At 42.6% G+C, this 18,874-nt stretch overlaps 1 protein-coding gene across 1 annotated transcript in view; it reads left to right on the plus strand.

Moving 5' to 3' along the window:
- The window catches only part of si:ch1073-126c3.2 (uncharacterized protein LOC555816 homolog), a 40,928-nt gene that overhangs the window by 13,665 nt on the left and 8,389 nt on the right, over positions 1–18,874 (plus strand). Inside the window, exons 2-3 of the mRNA XM_060924594.1 lie at positions 11,741–11,832; positions 12,913–13,027. Of these exons, the coding sequence (XP_060780577.1) occupies positions 11,741–11,832; positions 12,913–13,027 (207 nt within the window). The remainder of the gene's footprint in view (positions 1–11,740; positions 11,833–12,912; positions 13,028–18,874) is intronic.

Below are 18,874 nucleotides of genomic sequence, written 5' to 3' on the forward strand. Positions count from 1 at the left end.
AATCAGATTATTACCTGTCGGTCACCACTGAAAATCTAAACAACCCCAGGAAATTCTGGAAGACTATTAAATCCCTGTCAGTGTGCAATGACGGGCAAACTTTACCTACTTGCATTAAGAAAGATTCAGTAGCTATCTATGATAAAATGGAGATGTTAAACTGTTTTAATCGTCATTTTATTTCCTCTGGTTCTCTGTTTGATGCTGTGGGTTCTGTGCCTGCGAAACCCTGCTCTGATATTCCAGTGCACATTGATCAGCCTTTTCATTTTAAACCATTTTCAGTTTCAGAGGTGCATAAAGCTCTAAAAATCCTAGACCCCAAAAAACCACCAGGACCAGATTTTTTGGATCCCTATTTCTTGAAGTTGGCAGCTGATTTTGTAGCAGGGCCACTTGCATATCTTTTCAATCTCACACTGGAAAACAATGAGATACCAAAAATATGGAAATCTGCCTTTGTGCTTCCAGTTCTAAAAGGGGGTGACTCATCTACATTAAACAATTATAGACCCATTTCTAATTTATCTGTACTAGCTAAAGTTCTTGAAAATCTTGTGAGCAACTCACTTAAGGAGTTTTTATACAATAATGCCATCTTATCAACCTACCAATCTGGCTTTAGAAAAAGACACAGTACCATCACAGCTGCAATCAAGGTGGTTAATGACATCACTGTTGCCCTAGATAAGAGGCAACATTGTGCATCACTGTTTATTGATTTATCCAAAGCGTTCGACACAGTTGATCATGATGTTCTAAAACTTAGGTTGCTAAACTCTGGGCTTTCAGAGAATGCCGTTGCTTGGTTTTCAAATTATCTTTGTGATAGGTCACAGTGTGTTAAATATGATGGTCTATGCTCAGAAGTTGTTCCCATCCTCAAGGGTGTCCCTCAGGGGTCTGTACTGGGGCCTCTTCTATTTACTATTTACATAAATAACTTGGGACAAAATGTATCTGATGCAAATTTTCACTTTTATGCTGATGACACAGTCATTTATTGCTGTGCTGTTAACCTAGAAAAGGCCATTGAAAATTTGATAAATGCTTTTACTGTGGTACAAAATAATTTACTTCAGCTGAAACTCATTTTAAATGCTGATAAGACTAAACTAATGCTTTTTACCAGCTCTAAGGTTAGGCCCTTAACTATCCCAAAGGTTGTCACACTTGAGGGTGGTGAAATTGAGATTGTTGATTCTTATAAATACTTGGGAATACTGATTGATGATTCCTTAACTTTTAAGCCTCATGTACAAAACCTAGTGAAAAAGCTGAGACTAAAACTGGGTTTTTATTTCCGTAATAAGTTATGCTTTTCTTTTAATGTAAAAAAGCAACTTGTTGCGGCTACTTTTCTATCCGTACTGGACTATGGTGACCTATTGTATATGCACTCATCTACTCAATGTCTTCTTAAGTTAGATTCTGTTTATCATGCTTCCTTGAGATTTATAACCAACTGCAGAGCTCTTACTCACCACTGTGAGCTCTACTCAAGGGTAGGCTGGCCCTCTTTGACCACTCGTAGGCTCTGTCACTGGTACATATTTATATACAAAGTGATTATTGGGCTGCTCCCATTGTATCTGTGTGAACTCATTAAGCATAAAAACACTGGACAATATGCCCTACGTTCACAGAATCTGATTTTGTTGAATGTCCCAAATGTTCGTACGGAATTAGGAAAGAAGGCTTTTGTATACGCTGCACCTACAGCATGGAACCTGCTTCAAAATGAACTTAAGATGCGCCTATTTATCACTCTGGAAGCTTTTAAATCAAAAATGAATGAAAAGAAAACTGACTCTCTAAGATGCAGATGTTTCTTAAATTATTAGCTAAGCTTATGTCCTCAAACGTTTAATCTGTGTTGTATGTCTGTAAATGATACTAACTTTGTGTTTCAAGCTTGCCGCTGCCTGTCTTGGCCAGGTCTCCCTTGTAAAAGAGGTTTTTAATCTCAATGGGATTTTTTTGTTACCTGGTTAAATAAAGGTTAAATAAAATAAAAATAAAAACAACATTAACAAAAGGCTTGACTAAACAGATATGTTTTCAGCCTAGACTTAAATGCTGAGACTGTGTCTGATTCCCGAACACTACTTGGAAGGCTGTTCCATAACTGTGGGGCTTTGTAAGAAAAGGCTCCGCCCCCTGATGTAGCCTTCACTATACGAGGTACCAGCAGATAGCCTGCACCTTTTGATCTAAGTTGGCGTGGCGGGTCATAAAGGACCAGAAGTTTGCTCAGGTACTGTGGTGCGAGACCATTCAGTGCTTTAAAGGTCAATAGTAGTATTTTATAATCAATATGAAATTTGATTGGGAGCCAATGCAGTGTGGATAAGACAGGGGTGATGTGGTCATATTTTCTAGTTCTAGTAAGGACTCTTGCTGCTGCACTTTGAACTAACTGGAGCTTGTTTATGCACTTATTGGAACATCCAGACAGTAAGGCATTACAATAATCCAACCTGAAGGTAACAAAAGCATAAACTAGTTTTTCTGCGTCGTGTAGTGACATTAAATTTCTTATTTTAGCAATATTTCTGAGATGAAAGAAAGCTATCTGGGTAATGTTATCAATGTGAGTTTCGAATGAAAGACTGGGGTCAATAATCACCCCGAGGTCTTTTACTGCTGCATGTGAAGAAACAGAAAGGCCATCCAGAGTCACTGTGGAATCAGAAAACTTACTTCTAGCTACATGCGGTCCTAGTACAAGTACTTCAGTCTTGTCAGAGTTAAGCAGAAGGAAGTTAATAAGCATCCAGTGTCTAATGTCCTTTACACTAGAGCCCTGCACTCCCGCGGGAGTCCCGTGGGACCCACGGGACTCGACGCAAAGCAGTGCAGCGCGGGACAAATTTTGAAAGCTCATTGCGGGCGTGGGCGGGAGGAGGAGTGCGCAATGCGGGAGCGGGCGGGAGAGGTGATAAGCTGCAGTCCCGCTAACTAAAAACGTGTTTAAAATAAAATTTTTAAATTATTAATTTATGTCTATCATATATAATTCATGCTGGATATTTTATTTGGCATTAATAAAAACATTTTAAGATGCCTAAATTTGCGGATGTGGTCTAATCTCGCGTACATTTCTGATTCCTTTCCGCTCTTCCGTGTTTGAGATCTCTGATCATGGCAGAAGAGCAGAGCTCCTCTAGTGAAGCTCACAGTGCTTCAGAAGTAAGTGCTGCTTTAAAAAGAGGTACATTTACCGTTAAAAAGTCAAGAGTCCTGAAATCAGACATTTGGAAGTCGTTCTCACTCGTGTACGACACAGGGGGAAATCAGCTGCCCTTTGCTTGTTGTGATAAGTGCCAAAAGGTTCTGACATACAACGGCCATAAATCAGGTACATCAGGCCTGAATCGCCATGTAAGTAGGGGGCGGGGCACCATGACACTGTGCCTTTATATTAATTTCTTATAGGCCTACTTGTATTTCCTAGAATGTAAATGTGAGGAGTGACATATAAGCTATGTGCAATGTACAATATTCTTAATATCCACTGTAGATTTTGGTAGGTGTGTTGGGTATCTCTGTAAAGCCTCAGCTGCGCATGCCGCCTGGCAACGCGCACCCTCGCTACGTGCACTAGGTGAAGGATCGGTCAGTGGAGAGCTCAGCTAAGCTCAGCATGTTTAATTCCCCGAGCCAATGACAAGAACTTTCGTGAGAAATAACGCGAACGTCTGCATCATGCGGGATTTGCGGGCGGGAGCGGGACAAAATATGGCAGGCGCGGGCGGGAGCGGGACTGAAAATCATAATTCTTTGCAGGAGCGGGCAGGAGCGGGACTGCACAATGCAGGAGCAGGCGGGAGCGGGACTGAAAATTCCGTCCCGCGCAGACCTCTACTTTACACATTCCTCAGTTCTATTAAGCTGGTGTCTCTCATCAGGTTTTGCAGAAACATACAACTGTGTGTCATCAGCATAACAGTGGAAACTAATACAATGTTTACGAATAATATCACCCAGAGGTAACATAAAGAAAAAAGCAGTGTACCCAAGACAGAACCTTGTGGAGCACCAAACTTTACCTCAATATGCCTAGAAAAATCACCATTTACATCAACATACTGATCGCGATCAGTTAAATAAGAGCTGAGCCAGGAGAGGGCCGTTCCCTTAACTCCCACAACATTTTCTAGTCTATCCAGAAGAATGGAATGATCAGTGGTATCAAATGCTGCAGTAAGGTCAAACAACACAAGCAGCGAGACACAGCCCTGATCAGACACCAACAGTAGGTTGTTTACTACTTTAACCAGAGCTGTCTCTGTGCGATGACGAGGTCTAAATCCTGACTGATACATTTCATGGATGTCATTCCTATGTAAATATGACCATAACTGCTGTGCCACAGCTTTTTTAAAGGTCTTGGAGATAAAGGGGAGGTTTGATATTGGCCGATAGTTTAAAGGATTTGGGTACATAGCCGATCCTAAGAGAAGAATTTATTATTTTTAGAAGCAGTTCAATTACTTCAGGTATTACCTGTTTGAACAGATGTGCACATAAGGGATCTAGTACACAAGTTGAGGCTTTTGATGCGGAGATTAATGAAAATAATTCAATTTCTCTAAGGGGAGTAAAACATTCTAATTACTGATCCGATACAGTTATATTGTTAACTACAGGGTCACTTACATTGTCTGACCTTAAATTACTAGTTTGAATTTTTTTCAGATATTTTCAATTTTGGCGGCATGGTGGTGTAGTGGTTAGCGCTGTCGCCTCACAGCAAGAAGGTCCTGGGTTCGAGCCCCGTGGTCGACGAGGACCTTTCTGTGCAGAGTTTGCATGTTCTCCCCGTGTCCGCGTGGGTTTCCTCCGGGTGCTCCGGTTTCCCCCACAGTCCAAAGACATGCAGGTTAGGTTAACTGGTGACTCTAAATTGACCGTAGGTGTGAATGTGAGTGTGAATGGTTGTCTGTGTCTAATGCTGCTTTTCCACTACCAATGCGGCTGAATTGGGCTGAGCCATGCCGTGCTGAGTTGGGCTGAGTGGGGCTGTTGGAGTTGCATTTCGACTACAACCGCGCTGAACCGTGCTGGCTGGAAGTGGGTGGACACATTGGGTGAAGTTAGCGAAAGTGGGTGGACATCACGTGATGTCGTTAGGCGGCGCAAACAGTGACATCAGTGACCTTTTAAGCGGTAGTCTCACGACCCGGAGAGTAAACAATAAACATGGAGGACATGGAGTCGTTAGTGTTGCTGGTCTTGGTGCTGTGGCTTGTTGTCACCGACAACACCAACAGATACTGGCAAGAGCGTATAGATGAGGCGAGGCGCATAAGGCTTCAGAAATTCTCGTAATTCGTAATTCTTCTTCTTCCGGGTTTACGGTGTTTACAGATCCCAGCGTGCTCGCGGGGCGTGTGTGGGCATGTGAGGACACTCCTCCTCACCAATCAGTGCACAGGGGAGTGTCTCCTCACGCCCCTAGCCCCACTCGGCTCGGTTTGGCTCGCTTCAGCCCCACTCCAAAACCGTGCGAGTTTTAGGTGCTGAGCAGGGCTGAAGCGAGCTGAGTCGTGCTGTTCTGAGGTAGTCGAAACGCGAGCCGTGTCGGGCTGAAGTGAGCTGAAGCGAGCTGAAAAAGGGTAGTGGAAAAGGGCCATATGTGTCAGCCCTGTGATTACCTGGTGACTTGTCCAGGGTGTACCCCGCCTTTCGCCCGTAGTCAGCTGGGATAGGCTCCAGCTTGCCTGCGACCCAGTAGAAGGATAAAGCGGCTACAGATAATGAGATGAGATGAGATGAGATGGGATTACTACACATGGGTCATCCAAGTGTGATTTAAAATTAAATGTCTTAATACTATAATAATAATTTGTTTCAAGGGCCCGTTTACACGAGGACGCTGTCGGGTAAAAACGACTAAATATTTTATCGGAAGTGCCTTTCGTCTACACGGGGACGGCGTTTCCGAGGCTGAAAAACGGAAAAAATTGAAAACGCCTTCCAGAGTGGATAAGTTAAAAACAGCCCCCGTTGCATATCTGTCTAAACTACCCAATACGTGAAACTCTGCTCAGATCTGCTCACGTCGGGTACGCGTTTACATCATACATATGTCATATACTGTACATGCCAGCCCGGGAAGTAAGAAAGTAAGTAAAAAAGTAAAAGCATGTCTGATTACATCGATCCAACAGACCTTCAAGCTGCTCTGGCAGCTTTAATAAACGTCCAGGAGTCCTTCGAACATCTATACCGAATCTGCACATATACCGTTAATGAACAGAGGCGGGTATAGTATGCTCTTACTTTTTTACTTACTTTCTTACTTACCATAGCCAGAGTAGTCAAAGTTTTCGCGGCGCAGATGTGCAGATCAGACAAGACGGAAGACGTTGCGCATGTGTGCAGACATAGCGGAGGTCTTTCACAGCACCACCTAGCCGCCTGGCATGCACATCCAATTGAATTCCACACATTTATGCGTCACCGTATAGACGCAGCTTTCCTCCTTGAAAACGGTCGTGTAGACGCGGAAAAAAGTGAGAACAAAAACGGACTTTTGCGTTTTTGTTTCAGACCGTCCCCGTGTAAAGTGGGCCCAAGTAATTACTTTAGCAGTGAATGGGGCCAGTTATTTATTTATTTATTAACTATGTCATTAGCTAAGCCAACTACAATAAACTTAGCTAACTAAAGTAGAATATGTCAACAGCTCGGTAGCTAATAGTAATTACTTGTAACTTTCTGACAAGTAATCTACTCACTCTCAAGGGAACCTAAACATAATCAATTTTTTTCTAAGGTAATGTTAGAACAATTGAAAAACATTACTTCCAAAGGGCAAAGGGCGCTGTGCTGAGCTGTGAAATGTCTGACACAAGCACAATTCGCAGTTCCCACCAAACGCTGGAGTAAATGCATGCGGGTCGGTTCTGACCCATATGTGTAATCTTGATGTAGAATTACAAAAGCTGTGCTTGTTCATAACTTAAGAAAGGAAAAATAAAAATGATGATTTGTGCTAAACAAAAACAAGATATTTACTGCATATTTGGAAAAGTAAATGACAAAATGAATTTATTTCAAAAGTATATCATAGAAACAGGGCAGCACGGTGGTGTAGTGGTTAGCGCTGTCGCCTCACAGCAAGAAGGTCCGGGTTCGAGCCCCGTGGCCGGCGAGGGCCTTTCTGTGCGGAGTTTGCATGTTCTCCCCGTGTCCGCGTGGGTTTCCTCCGGGTGCTCCGGTTTCCCCCACAGTCCAAAGACATGCAGGTTAGGTTAACTGGTGACTCTAAATTGACCGTAGGTGTGAATGTGAGTGTGAATGGTTGTCTGTGTCTATGTGTCAGCCCTGTGATGACCTGGCGACTTGTCCAGGGTGTACCCCGCCTTTCGCCCGTAGTCAGCTGGGATAGGCTCCAGCTTGCCTGCGACCCTGTAGAGCAGGATAAAGCGGCTAGAGATAATGAGATGAGATGAGATCATAGAAACACTCAGCCATACATGAAATAACCTGGAAAATGAATGCAGGTCATTTTTGACCCATGTTGTGCATTAGAAGGGTAGTGATACAAAAAGGGTTTTTATTCAAAAAGTAAGAAAGGAAAAAATAAAATAAGGATGTATGATGATCAAAAACAAGTTAATTGAGGAATATCTTGAATACTGAATGATGGAATTAATTTATTGCAAAGATCTCATCTCATCTCATTATCTCTAGCCGCTTTATCCTGTTCTACAGGGTCGCAGGCAAGCTGGAGCCTATCCCAGCTGACTACGGGCGAAAGGCGGGGTACACCCTGGACAAGTCGCCAGGTCATCACAGGGCTGACACATAGACACAGACAACCATTCACACTCACATTCACACCTACACTCAATTTAGAGTCACCAGTTAACCTAACCTGCATGTCTTTGGACTGTGGGGGAAACCGGAGCACCCGGAGGAAACCCACGCGGACACGGGGAGAACATGCAAACTCCACACAGAAAGGCCCTCGCCGGCCACGGGGCTCGAACCCAGACCTTCTTACTGTGAGGCGACAGCGCTAACCACTACACCACCGTGCCGCCCCTATTGCAAAGATATAGAAGATAAAAACTAAGCCGGGTCACTTTTGACCCATGTTTTGCATCAAAGGGTTAAAAAAATTCATGAAGTTGTTGCTACTACAGACTGCAGGTGTGCATGTGTCTGTAGTGGACTATTCCTGGTTAATTTTGCTACAGTATTAAATAGGAATCTAGGATTATTTTTTGTTATCTTCTATCTTCTATGATCTAGCAGCACTAAGAGCTTCAGGAAGCTCTCCTTCCAAGCTAATTTGAACGCTACCAAAAGACAAGTTTATCCAGTGTTTTTTGTTGGAAGACGAAAGCGTCTCGTTAGATGATTCGTTCGAACTCGACGAGCAAAACCAAAATGTAAGCAGAGGATATAAGCAGCCAAGTTGCTCCAAGCTTCCACTCCTCCATGCCATCACATACGTCACTTCCGCGGGAGGCCCATCTGGTATTTTCATAAAATTAATTTTTCAAGAACACGATTTGGTCTCCAAAAATGAATATTGAAATCTGCGAATATTTTTACTTAACAGAAGTTTAAGAGTCAATCTGCTGGATGATCCCTTTAATTGTTCTATTTAAAAATAAATAAATAACCCTAATAAAATTGGAAGTCTGTGATTTGAATTCAGCAGCTTTCGATCCACTCAGCAAAAATAACTGGGTGTCAGGAAAAATTCTTTTTATGACCTACACTTGAAAAACCTGAAAGGCAGTCCACCTTTAAACATTCCACTAGATTACCCAACTCTAACTTTAACCTCTAATTCACCAGGGCCCTGTACTACGAACGGAGGTTAACCTACCCAGAAGTAACCCAGGGTTCCCCCGCTAAACCGGGGTTGACAAAACCTGGTTATCTTATTTGGGGTTAAACGGTACTACGACGCCAGTTATGAAGTTGATTTGTTGAACCTGTGTTAACCTAATCAGGGTTAATGCGCGTTCACGTTAAAGGGGAGGTTATCAGCGCAAATCACCACTGTTCACAATGGCACGGTCGCCGTACTTCACGGAGGAAGAATGCGCTGTCATAATGCAAAGCTACGAGGAGTTCAAAACAACATTAAGAGCAAAATCTAACACAGCGGCTGCCAATAAGGAGCGGCAAGCATGTTGGCAACGAATTGCCGATCGGGTAAATGCGTAAGTACATTCTCCCTTCTACATGTTCCAGAACAGAAGTACAGGATGAGAGAAAGCTTCATGATCAATCACAAGTCACAGAAAATGGTCCTTCGACGTGGCCCCAGTCATATATAGCTTGTTTAATGTCCGAAAAATCCTGAATAAAATTTGGTATGGTAAATTCATGGAGTCGCCTACTGAAGCTGATATGTGCACAGAGTCACATGAATTAGGATGACTGACTGTTCAGTCCCTTTGACTAAGTTGGTGTATGTCCTGTGAACATTTCAGAGGCAACAGCAGTGCCAAACGCACCTGGCAACAGGTGAAAATGAAATATAAAAACATCATTCATAATGGTGTGTGTGTGTGCGTGCAAGCAAGCATTCATTTGCCTTTAATTTATTCAAGTTTTATCTGTTTGCCTAATAGTTCAAATTGTTTTGTATATAGTTTATAATGTTGTTGTGTGATATTAATGATAATATTGTGGGAAAACTACTTTGCACGGACGTTCATTTAATTTATTCTATCGTCATTTTGTTTGTTCTATTTTTGTGTATTTTATTTATTTATCTGTTTGTCTAGTTGTATCTATTTTTCTAATAATAATATATTTTTTGCATTAATAGTTTGTTTTTTCCTATTAAAATAATCTTGTGTTCTTGTTATAACTTTATCTATTTATCTGACTGTTTAGTTGTATCTATTTTTGTTACAATTTCAATATTTTTAATATCGAAAGTTTGTTTTTTTCTATTAAAATGTTCTTGTGTGATATTTATTGTAGTTGTATCTATTTTGTATCTCAGACTTAAATATACTAAGTAACTTTAAAAACGCACAATGGAATTCAACACGATATCACTTTAGATCCATGCATATATTTGAAATTTATGATATTGTATGTAATGCACACACATCTTGAAACATCGATAAAGGACATTTGTCAAACTCAAGAATTAATTCACAATAAAAAAATTCAAAGTGACAGTTGGTCCATGTTCGGACCGTCATGCTGGAGATTCTGGGTCTGTGTCGTCCAGGGGTCTCAGCAGCAGTGACTGAGGGTGTCAGGAATCTGTCACGGAGGTGAGCTAGCCTGATGTGCTGATCCTGAACTGGCGTCGTGACTCGAGGCTGACCAGGGCGTGGACGATCCCTGGTGCTCCCTGTCTGTCTGTAACGCTGACTCAAACAGGAAATGGTCGAATGATGAACACCGAAGTGCCGGGCGACCTCTGTCTGTGTACTTCCGGCACGCAACATCCCGATGGCCTGTTCACGTTGGTTTTGGCTTAGGCGTGGCATCTTCAATAATGACAATTTTCCCATCATTTCCCCCGGGTATTTATAGGCAAGATTGTGTGTGTACAGTGTATGCAAAATTTGTTTGAAAATTAAAGCCTGTCCATGTCATTGACTACCCGAGTCATATTGTACGTTACTGAGTACAACTCCCTTAAATTCTGATTTGAGCACAGATTTGGAACTTATTCGGGCGGAACGAAGTTATTTTTCCATTGTGATATATTTCTTTTCTTCTTGAGATAAACTCAGCACGAATTCAGCAAGTTTTATCAATGTGCGTTTTTAAAGTTACTTAGTGTATTTTTGTAAAACAAGTGTTTTTCTATGAAATATTCTTGCGTTCTTGATAACTATGTTCTTGAGTGGGTTCTTTTTTTTTTTTTTACAGAAAAGCCGTTCTGCATGGACATTCATTGAAGCCCTCATTGTTTTTTAATGGTTATTTATGAGCGTTTAGGGGTTACAATAATGTAAGTCTAGGTTGCTTTATATAAAAGGTATGTCCAGAAATATTGATGTCACTGTCTAAGCAGAGGGATCTGGCTTCTTTAGACGCTGTCTTCTTAAAACTGAATAAATATGTAAAAAGAGCCAAATGAGCCAGTCTTTTGAACGACTCTTTTCAAAGAACGGATCACAAAGATGCGGATCCCATCAAAGAGCCATAAATCCCATCTCTAATCTGCGCTCCGATATCGCACGGGTCATCCAGGTACGCTGGCATTGTCTCTAGAGGAAATGTCAGTGGAGAGGTGGTGTTTAAAAAGGGTGTGGTTAATCGGAAACCTCGGGTTAACCAAGAACATAACCTGAGACGAGCAGGTTTCAGATGCAGCGTAAATTGCCATGGCAGCATACCTCGGTTTGAACATAGCCAACTTTCGTAGTATGGGTTAATCGGGAAGTTACGCTGCACGTGATCAAGTTACTCTCGAAGTTACCCTGGTAAGCCAGAAAACCCGCTTTGTAGTACAGGGCCCAGCTTTCAAAAATCACCTCAACCGTTTCTGTTTGTATACATACAACTATTTGGACATTTCCGAACAAGCCCACACCCTTGAAGTAAACCACTGAGTGCACAAGATGCACCGAATAGCACCGAACACTTCTCCTGAAATGGAAAACAAGAGTTTGGTGTCAGCTGGATTGAACCTAAAGGGTGCTTTAAATGCTTTGTGACAGTGGGTCGATTGTTATTGTGTGTGTGTGTGTGTGTGTGTGTGTGTGTGTGTGTGTGTGTGTGTTTTGCTCAGTGCTCTCCTCGGCTGCTGTTCGAGTACAGACCAATTCGACCGACTGCTCCTCTTCTCAGTGGTCCTATGATGAGTTCTTGGAGAAGCTCAAGGTACTAATGATTTCTCAATCCCGCTTCTTTAACACAGAAAAATGAGCAGCGAAATTCTCCTTCCTGCCTTTCAGCTGGCGCTTCAACGCTTTGCTCAGCTGTTTTGTGGCTAAAGATTTTAAACACGTGCACTTGAAACCTGAAAAATGTGCATCTCTGTGAAATCACTACTGTATGTCGAAAGACTTGTAACTTCTCCAGGCATTTTGGAAAATAGTCAGTGACGGGGTGACATTTACAAAATGTCCCACACTTGTTTTTCCATCACAGTACATCTGTCGGTCGTTTCCTCCTGTCTCACCACAAACTGTTATTTTTTTTAATCTATTTCAACAAAACATCATCTTTTTAAAAATCATTTTCGGTCGGGGGCGGCACGGTGGTGTAGTGGTTAGCGCTGTCGCCTCACAGCAAGAAGGTCCGGGTTTGAGCCCCGGGGCCGGCGAGGGCCTTTCTGTGCGGAGTTTGCATGTTGTCCGCATGGGTTTCCTCTGGGTGCTCCAGTTTCCCCCACAGTCCAAAGACATGCAGGTTAGGTTAACTGGTGACTCTAAATTGACCGTAGGTGTGAGTGTGAATGGTTGTCTGTGTCTATGTGTCAGCCCTGTGATGACCTGGCGACTTGTCCAGGGTGTACCCCGCCTTTCGCCCGTAGTCAGCTGGGATAGGCTCCAGCTTGCCTGCGACCCTGTAGAACAGGATAAAGCGGCTACAGATAATGAGATGAGATGAGATTTTCAGTCGGATCTCTGTTTATTGTTCTCTTGTGAAGATAATGAAAACGAATAAACGTTGCAGAGAACCCTCAAAAGTGCAAACTTAAACTTTAACCTTCATGATTGACTGTTCCAAAGCACTGACTTCCAGAAACGGTCAACATCTCCTTCCAGAGAATGTCCCTCCAAGTGTGCAAGCTGTGACTATAAAATGATAACAAGCACTAAACTTTGTCACAGGAAATCATGTACTTTCTGACCAATCAGAATCGAGAATCCACCAGCGCTGTTGGATAAGTCAAACTCGCAGCAACTTGCCAGAACTGTACGCTTCGCTTTATTTTTTTTTTCTTTTCCCCTCCAGATCTCAGACGAGTGTGTGAAAGCCCTCACTGCTCAATGGACAGAAAACCAAACTGCAGCAATCCTCAGCAACATGAATCGGCTGGTGGATGTTTTGAAGAAAAATGAAAAATCAGGTGAATAACATGGAAAATACAGTGTCTTGCAAAAGTATTCATCCCCCATTGGTGTTTGTCCTGTTTTGTCGCATTACAAGCTGGAATTAAAATGGATTTTGGGGGAGTTAGCACCATTTGATTTACAACTGACAACTTTGCAGGTGCAATTTTTTTTTTTTTATTGTGGCACAAACAATAATTCTCATCTCATCTCATTATCTCCAGCCGCTTTATCCTGTTCTACAGGGTCGCAGGCAAGCTGGAGCCTATCCCAGCTGACTACGGGCGAAAGGCGGGGTACACCCTGGACAAGTCGCCAGGTCATCACAGGGCTGACACATAGACACAGACAACCATTCACACTCACATTCACACCTACGCTCAATTTAGAGTCACCAGTTAACCTAACCTGCATGTCTTTGGACTGTGGGGGAAACCGGAGCACCCGGAGGAAACCCACGCGGACACGGGGAGAACATGCAAACTCCGCACAGAAAGGCCCTCGTCGGCCACGGGGCTCGAACCCAGGACCTTCTTGCTGTGAGGCGACAGCGCTAACCACTACACCACCGTGCTGCCCCAAACAATAATTAAGATTAAAAAAAAAAAAACAGAAATCTGGAGTGTGCATAGGTATTACCCCCCCCCCAAAGTCAGTACTTTGTAGAGCCACCTTTTGCTGCAATTACAGCGTCTCTTGGGTTTGTCTCTATTAGCTTAGCACATCTAGCCACTGGGATTTTTGCCCATCCCTCAAGGCAAAACTGCTCCAACTCCTTCAAGTTAGATGGGTTGTGTTGGTGGACAGCAATCTTCAAGTTATGCCACAGATTCTCAATTGGATTGAGGTCTGGGCTTTGATTAGGCCATTCCAAGACATTTAAATGTTTCCCTTTAAACCACTCCAGTGTAGCTTCAGCAGTATGTTTCGGGTCATTGTCCTGCTGGAACGTGAACCTTCATCCCAGTCTCAGGTGGGGTTTACATTAGACCGTATCAGCGGATCATCAGATTAACGTTTTTAAAATGATTAGTGTGCACACAGCAACGCCAATACACGATTCGCGTGCACACAGCAACGCCAATACACGGATACGCTCGGCTCCGCAGGCGTCCTGCGCTCCAAATCACTCCGCCCTGAACAGCGAGTGCCCTCTGGAGGGTGCGCACTCCGGCCCTGCGCAGCTCACAGAGCACGCGAGTGAAGCGCACAAGCAGTGATTCGGGACTGAGCCGCTGTGTGTGTGATCCCAGTGCATATCACTTACCACTTGCAAGTGGAAGGATGGCAAGCCTAAAGACAATCATAACTACACAATGGGCAGTATTTGCATCAGTATTTGCAGTATTTTCATACTTTTATACTCTTTAATGAAAGGTGATACAAGGCGGAAGTCCGCGCCGTTTTTCAGCAGTCGCGTCACATGACCAACACCAGCGAATCAGGAAGGTGGATGTCACAGTGACGTTGTCCAATGACGACGCCAGCTAGAGCTCAGCACAGCGTATCCGCGTATTCTCAATGTTTACACAGCACCGGACCAGACACGATCTGGATTGAATACGTGGACGCTGGCGGATTCCCGTTTCCCGGCGTTTCCAGGCGTTTTAATGTAAACGGACAGTGCATCTGCGAAGAAAACGAGACAGATACGGTCTAATGTAAACTTGGCCTCAAACATCTGGCCGACTCAAACAGGTTTTCCTCCAGGATTTTTGTCGACAGTCAGCAGTTTCCTGGGGCGTGCCCAACGCGCATGCTTTCCATATATGTAAGTTAAATCGAGAAAATCTAATTTACCGCCAAAAATGTAGTGTTCTTCTCGGTCAGATTTCGAAACGAGGCTTGAATGGAAGCAAAATGAGCTTCGCCGGCAAAGCTCGTCAGGTTTAGAATGAGTAGGTCATGTATTTAGATAAATATCTTCGTGAGTTTTTTTTTTTTTATCATACAAGCACAATAAGCATATTGACAGAAAATGTATACTTTCCTGCGTGCCCACTGCCAAATAATATTCTAGTTTTTAAATTACCCAAATTAGATGAAACATAAAACTTGTCACCTTCCTCAGTCCCACTTCCGCATTCATAAAAGACTGTTCACATGGTAACGGCATGATCATTTTCACTCTTTCGGTTTCAACTGGTTTCTCTTTCACCAAGATTTACATTATCTTAAACGGTACTTTCATAAAATACCATTATTACTGAATTTTTTGTATTGTTTACAGTATTTACATTTCAAGAAAACTACAGGAAAATTTCCTTTCATTTGCAACTTAATTTCACTTATTTTTAACCCCTGTTTATTGCACTTTTTAACAGAATCAAAACGATTCCTCACATTTTGTGATGTAACATTTGCATTATGAATATTTCGTAAAATCAAAACTTGTTAATAATAATAAATAATAATAATAAGTTAGATTTATATAGCGCCTTTCAAGAAATCCAAGGACGCTTTACAATTATAGACAAGGGAAAAAATAAATAAATTAATAAAAAGTCCGGCGGCACGGTGGTGTAGTGGTTAGCGCTGTCGCCTCACAGCAAGAAGGTCCTGGGTTCGAGCCCCGGGGCCGGCGAGGGCCTTTCTGTGTGGAGTTTGCATGTTCTCCCCGTGTCCGTGTGGGTTTCCTCCGGGTGCTCCGGTTTCCCCCACAGTCCAAAGACATGCAGGTTAGGTTAACTGGTGACTCTAAATTGACCGTAGGTGTGAATGTGAGTGTGAATGGTTGTCTGTGTCTATGTGTCAGCCCTGTGATGACCTGGCGACTTGTCCAGGGTGTACCCCGCCTTTCGCCCGTAGTCAGCTGGGATAGGCTCCAGCTTGCCTGCGACCCTGTAGAAGGATAAAGCGGCTAGAGATAATGAGATGAGATGAGAATAAAAAGTCCACCAAGTAGGGGTCAGGATGTAATTCCCGTGGTGTAGCAGCCACAGTCCCACCAAAAGGTGCACGAAAACAAGTCCCACATCTCCAGCACCGCCGCCGTGATGCCGCCAGCAACATCGCTCGAACACCACGCTGTGGAGCCACAAAGCGAGTACAGAAGCACCGCCACGCAGAGCGCTGGTATGTCCCAAACCGCCTGCACAGCCGTCGCGACACCACCGAGCAACATCGCTCGGAACATCACGCCAAGCGTTAAAGCACAGAGCGCTGGACAACCATGATGTAAAATGAGCAACGAGCTCACTGCAGTCCATAACTGGGAGCGCAGGCATCGCCCACGGCGAACCAAGGCCTGGAGGGAACCGACACCCAAAACTGGGTCTGGAGCTACACCACAACCGGCGGACAAAACACTCAAACAAACATCAAACTACACAAACACACAGAAAATAAATAAATAAATAAAAATAAAAAGAAAGAAATTTAAAAAAAAAAAAAGCTCTGGTGAGAAGCGGCAGCCAGAATGCGCACGACGTACTCTCAAACAGAAACGGAAAAAAAAAAGGTATCTATTATTTTCAGTTGTATATATTTCATAATATTAGTCTTCAGAGTCGGCTGAATCTCATTTGTTATCTTTGTGGTTTATAGTAAAGATGGATTCTGTGTAATAGGACCTGATTGCAGCAATTTGTATTTTGTTTTTTGTCTTTTTTATAATTATAATTTCTAGTGCACTTAGTTTCTGCTTTTATTGCAGGAATTTGTAGAAGATTTTATTGATAATTACAGTGATTTGTAAAATTCTGGTTAATAAACAAGAAGCAAGACAGCAGGAGTATTTCAAACAGTAAATACTAAAATGGCATCAAACTTTAGTTTATACGTATAGTGCAGCATGTACTTCTTCATAAAAGAAAATATTTAAATGTGAACATCAATGTCCTACCATTAAATTCATTTAAAATTAAATTATAAACCAAAATAAATAGCTTGGCTCATTGACGCCATTACCTGGGCTTTGGTCCAGTGCAGTTATAACCTTTCCTGTCAAGTGGCTGCGTGATGGGAGTTATATTGCGGCTCCAGCGTCTTCAACAGGTGGCAAAACCCAGGGTTGTCCACGAGAGGATAAGGCCGCAGATCCTTAGGTATGAAAGATGCCACAGATTGGGTTATTCTCTTCCCGTTCTCAGAGTGGGGCAGCAAAGTTGACAGTGTCGCATCAATTCTTGACTGAGCTAGGTCCGCTACTTCCTTGGCAGGCGTTAGCATCTCAGGGTGAAAAACGCTAACACGGTTTCTCAAGTTAGTGGTATTTCCTACGTATTTGATTCTTGTGTGAGAGGCTTTACACACAGTGTGTGTCTTGTCCAGTTCATGCTTCCCAGTATGTTCGTAAAACCTGAAATGTGCCCAGATGTCCGCTTTGAAAATACTAAGTGCGTTTTAATCACTTGCTCTTGCCTCCATTTTGCACTCACACGTATGTGACGAATGACGTCAGTCAGATGAGACATTACGACCACCACCAGGAAGTTATTTTGAACTGTAGAATTTTATTGTCCAGCTGGGGCCGGAATCAGCAAGCAACATCAGTCAGCTTTAATCGATTATGGTCTGTCACTGCATCGATGCAGGATCGTCCATGTCCGCGTCGCGATGCATCGTAGAAACAAATCATTTCAACACCCCTTGTGAATATTGGTCACATTAAAGTGCATATCACGGGTAAATTCAGGAGCAAGGTCAATGTAATTCTCCTATTTTATATTAAACTTTGGTCAAATATCTGTCACATTTTGCATTTTGTGCAATTTTTTTTACCTTGCGCAACACCAGAAAAATTCAGTTGAAATCAAGCCATTTGAGGCGAATTCGTTTGCCTCTGAAAAAACTTGGCATTTGGATTTCCAGGCAAATATTGATTTTCGTGACGTCACATGCAGGACGCCTCTCTCTGAATCCTACGTCAGCGCTGGTTTGTTTATGAGAAAACGACCTGGTGGTTTTCCGCAAATTTCTTCAACGTTATCACGTAATTATTAAAATGGTTAACAGACATATCATAGGAGGGTGTAGCAACATCAATCTTGATGGGATTAGTACTCATCGTTTTCCAAAAGACCGGACAATGAGAGAGAAATGGGAGCGCTTCGTGCGGGGCACCCGGAAGCCGAGGACCAAAGCAGAGCCGAGAAAAAGACCAAGAAAATTGGCAATTCACAAGTCGACTGTTGCCAGGGTAAGAAATACGAGAGACTATACTCTAAATTAGGTGTTCCTGTGTTTGTGTGGTACACAGATAATGTTAATTATTGACCCACACAAAAGTAAATAACACAAAAGTGCTGGGCGATAATACACTTATTTCACATGTATCAAGGGATATGAGTGACAGGGCTTGAGATCTTGGGACCTGTCAAACACATTAAATGTATACGGGTCAGTCCATGAAATGGGGTTACCAAAATGTGACATAGAGGGAGTCACTTAAAACAATTTACAACTGAAAACAACTTTTATTTCCATGAAGCATTGACCATATAAGAAAATATAACATAGTTGTTAAGAGAACTCCTGCTCTACAATGTATGATAAAACCTGGTTGCTAATGTAACAAGGACACGAACGAGCTTTTAAAAATAAAGGAAAAATATTGATAAAATCAATTTTTTGCTTTTATTTGCTTACTTTAAATATTAACACTGAATAAGAATTCATTAGAAATATTAGTTCAACATCATAAACACTGAAAATATGAACAAACTTCATAAAATCTCTTTAAGATTTGAACAATAACAACAGTCATTAACAGGAAACAGTTTCATCCTATATGGGGTAAATGAGATTATTGAATTCATTACTTTACTTAGTCACACTTATATCTGCACTTCTCTAGAGCACGTGTTGTGGCGTGTGAGATCCCGCGAGAAGTTCTCTCGCGTCAGTTCAGCTGACCTAGATTG

This window comes from Neoarius graeffei, chromosome 7 (genome assembly GCF_027579695.1).
Source record: "Neoarius graeffei isolate fNeoGra1 chromosome 7, fNeoGra1.pri, whole genome shotgun sequence".
NCBI classification, from domain to species: Eukaryota; Metazoa; Chordata; class Actinopteri; order Siluriformes; family Ariidae; genus Neoarius; species Neoarius graeffei.